We start from the raw sequence: 1,565 nt of genomic DNA on the forward strand, positions 1-1,565 counted from the left end.
ACCTTACCCGCTTCCGAAGATAGTTGTTTCTTGAAATCAGGGGATCTCGATCAGTGTGCTCCAACAAGAACTTCAAGATGCACGAAGACGTGAAAACTATATGGCCCAAGAGATAGATAAGCTCGGAGAGAAGTGCAGCGAGCTTGACAGCACGGCTCGCCGCATGAGTGCGCAAGATGAAGCAGCACGGCAACAATGTGCATCGCGAGCAACACAACTACAAGCGTTACAAGGGGAGCTCGAAGGCGCTAGAAGGAAGTTGAGTGAGGCTGAGCAACGGGTTGCTAGATATCGCGCTGAGAAATTCAAAGCCGAAAGAGAAGTTCAAGACATCCAATGGGACCAGTCCAAGAGGGATAATCGGAACGACTCACGGCTCAGGGAACTGCAGAAAACGGCTTCATGTTTGAAGTGTGCATATCAGTCTGCTTTCGCCTTGAATAAGGAGAGTGAAGACCTTTGCACTTGCTTGCAACTCCGTCTAAAAGCAAAGTCGGAAAAGATACTCAATTTGCAGAATCAAAATTCTCGCCTGAAGCAATCACTCAATTGTAGGATCACTGAGCTCATGCAACAGGATGAGAGTAGGGAGGAAGACACTTCAACAGACGGGATTCGAAGCGCGTACGAGTTGGCTCGGGAGAATGAACTTCTGAAGGGTAGGGTACAATTCTTAGCAAAATTACTCATGGCCGAGGGACATACGGACCTCGGCGAGAACAAGGTTGAAAAGTCGCTATACGATCGCATCGTGGCCGAGCTCAGAACACTAGAGGTGAGCACTTCCAAGCGTGCCACATCCATCTATTTTTTCGAATGTGGTCACGCAATAGCAACTTGTTTTTTACCTTTCCATCGTGTGTAGGTTATGAAAGCTGACCAGGATACTAAAATCACTCGGCTGATAGCTGGCATGGCCCGACTGCAAGACACCAGCAACGCCTTCGGTCTCGATATTAGCGAGAGAGTCAGGGAGAGATTCTGTACGCTCGAGGCCAAGAGTCTTGAGAGTCGCAGAAATGAAGTTGGCAAGCGGGGTTCAAAGTCAATAAGTCAGCGCAGGTCGGGCGTCACGGACTGCGTGCCACAGTGAAATAATTGACAATATGTGGCATGTGAATGTTCCTTCCAATGGTAATCGCCCACTGTTGTGCTCTAGAATACAACAATGAGTGGGGTTCGACAGGCTTTTCTCACGGGAGCCGTGATTATATGTGTGTCTGCGTGCTACATGGCTCGCTGCTTGAAGTTCTGACCCAGTTTCTCTCCTGTGAAGGCTCTTCTCATCTTGTGTTGTATTGGCCATTGCTTTTCTCGTCACGGGGATTCTTTACCCTAGAGACACAATGACCTTGTGTTTCTTGAACACAAGAGAAAATTGAGCCCTCGAACACCGGATTGGAAAAACTCCAGTATTATGCTGCACGGTTGATACAGAGGAATTCACCGGAGGTGTTTCGCTCTCAGCTCTTGGAGAGGTCTCTGTGCTGGGATTGGTCTCTCGTGCACGAGGCCAGATGAATAGGCTTACTCACCTATCTTATCTGTCGCTATCGTGAGCCCGT

General features: G+C 48.8%; 2 protein-coding genes across 2 annotated transcripts; both read left to right on the forward strand.

Annotated features, from left to right (window-relative positions):
• Positions 1-100: 100 nt before the first annotated feature.
• On the forward strand, positions 101-659 carry Pmar_PMAR027155 (hypothetical protein; the record flags this gene model as incomplete). Its single annotated transcript, XM_002779431.1, has 1 exon — positions 101-659. A coding segment is annotated over one exon (559 nt), but the record flags the coding sequence as incomplete, so codon positions are not given.
• A 206-nt stretch (positions 660-865) lies between these two features.
• Pmar_PMAR027156 (hypothetical protein) lies at positions 866-1,062 on the forward strand (the record flags this gene model as incomplete). Its single annotated transcript, XM_002779432.1, has 1 exon — positions 866-1,062. A coding segment is annotated over one exon (197 nt), but the record flags the coding sequence as incomplete, so codon positions are not given.
• Between the last annotated feature and the right edge of the window lie 503 nt (positions 1,063-1,565).

The sequence above is a fragment of the Perkinsus marinus genome, assembly GCF_000006405.1.
Source record: "Perkinsus marinus ATCC 50983 genomic scaffold scf_1104296947392, whole genome shotgun sequence".
In the NCBI taxonomy this organism is placed as follows: domain Eukaryota; phylum Perkinsozoa; order Perkinsida; family Perkinsidae; genus Perkinsus; species Perkinsus marinus.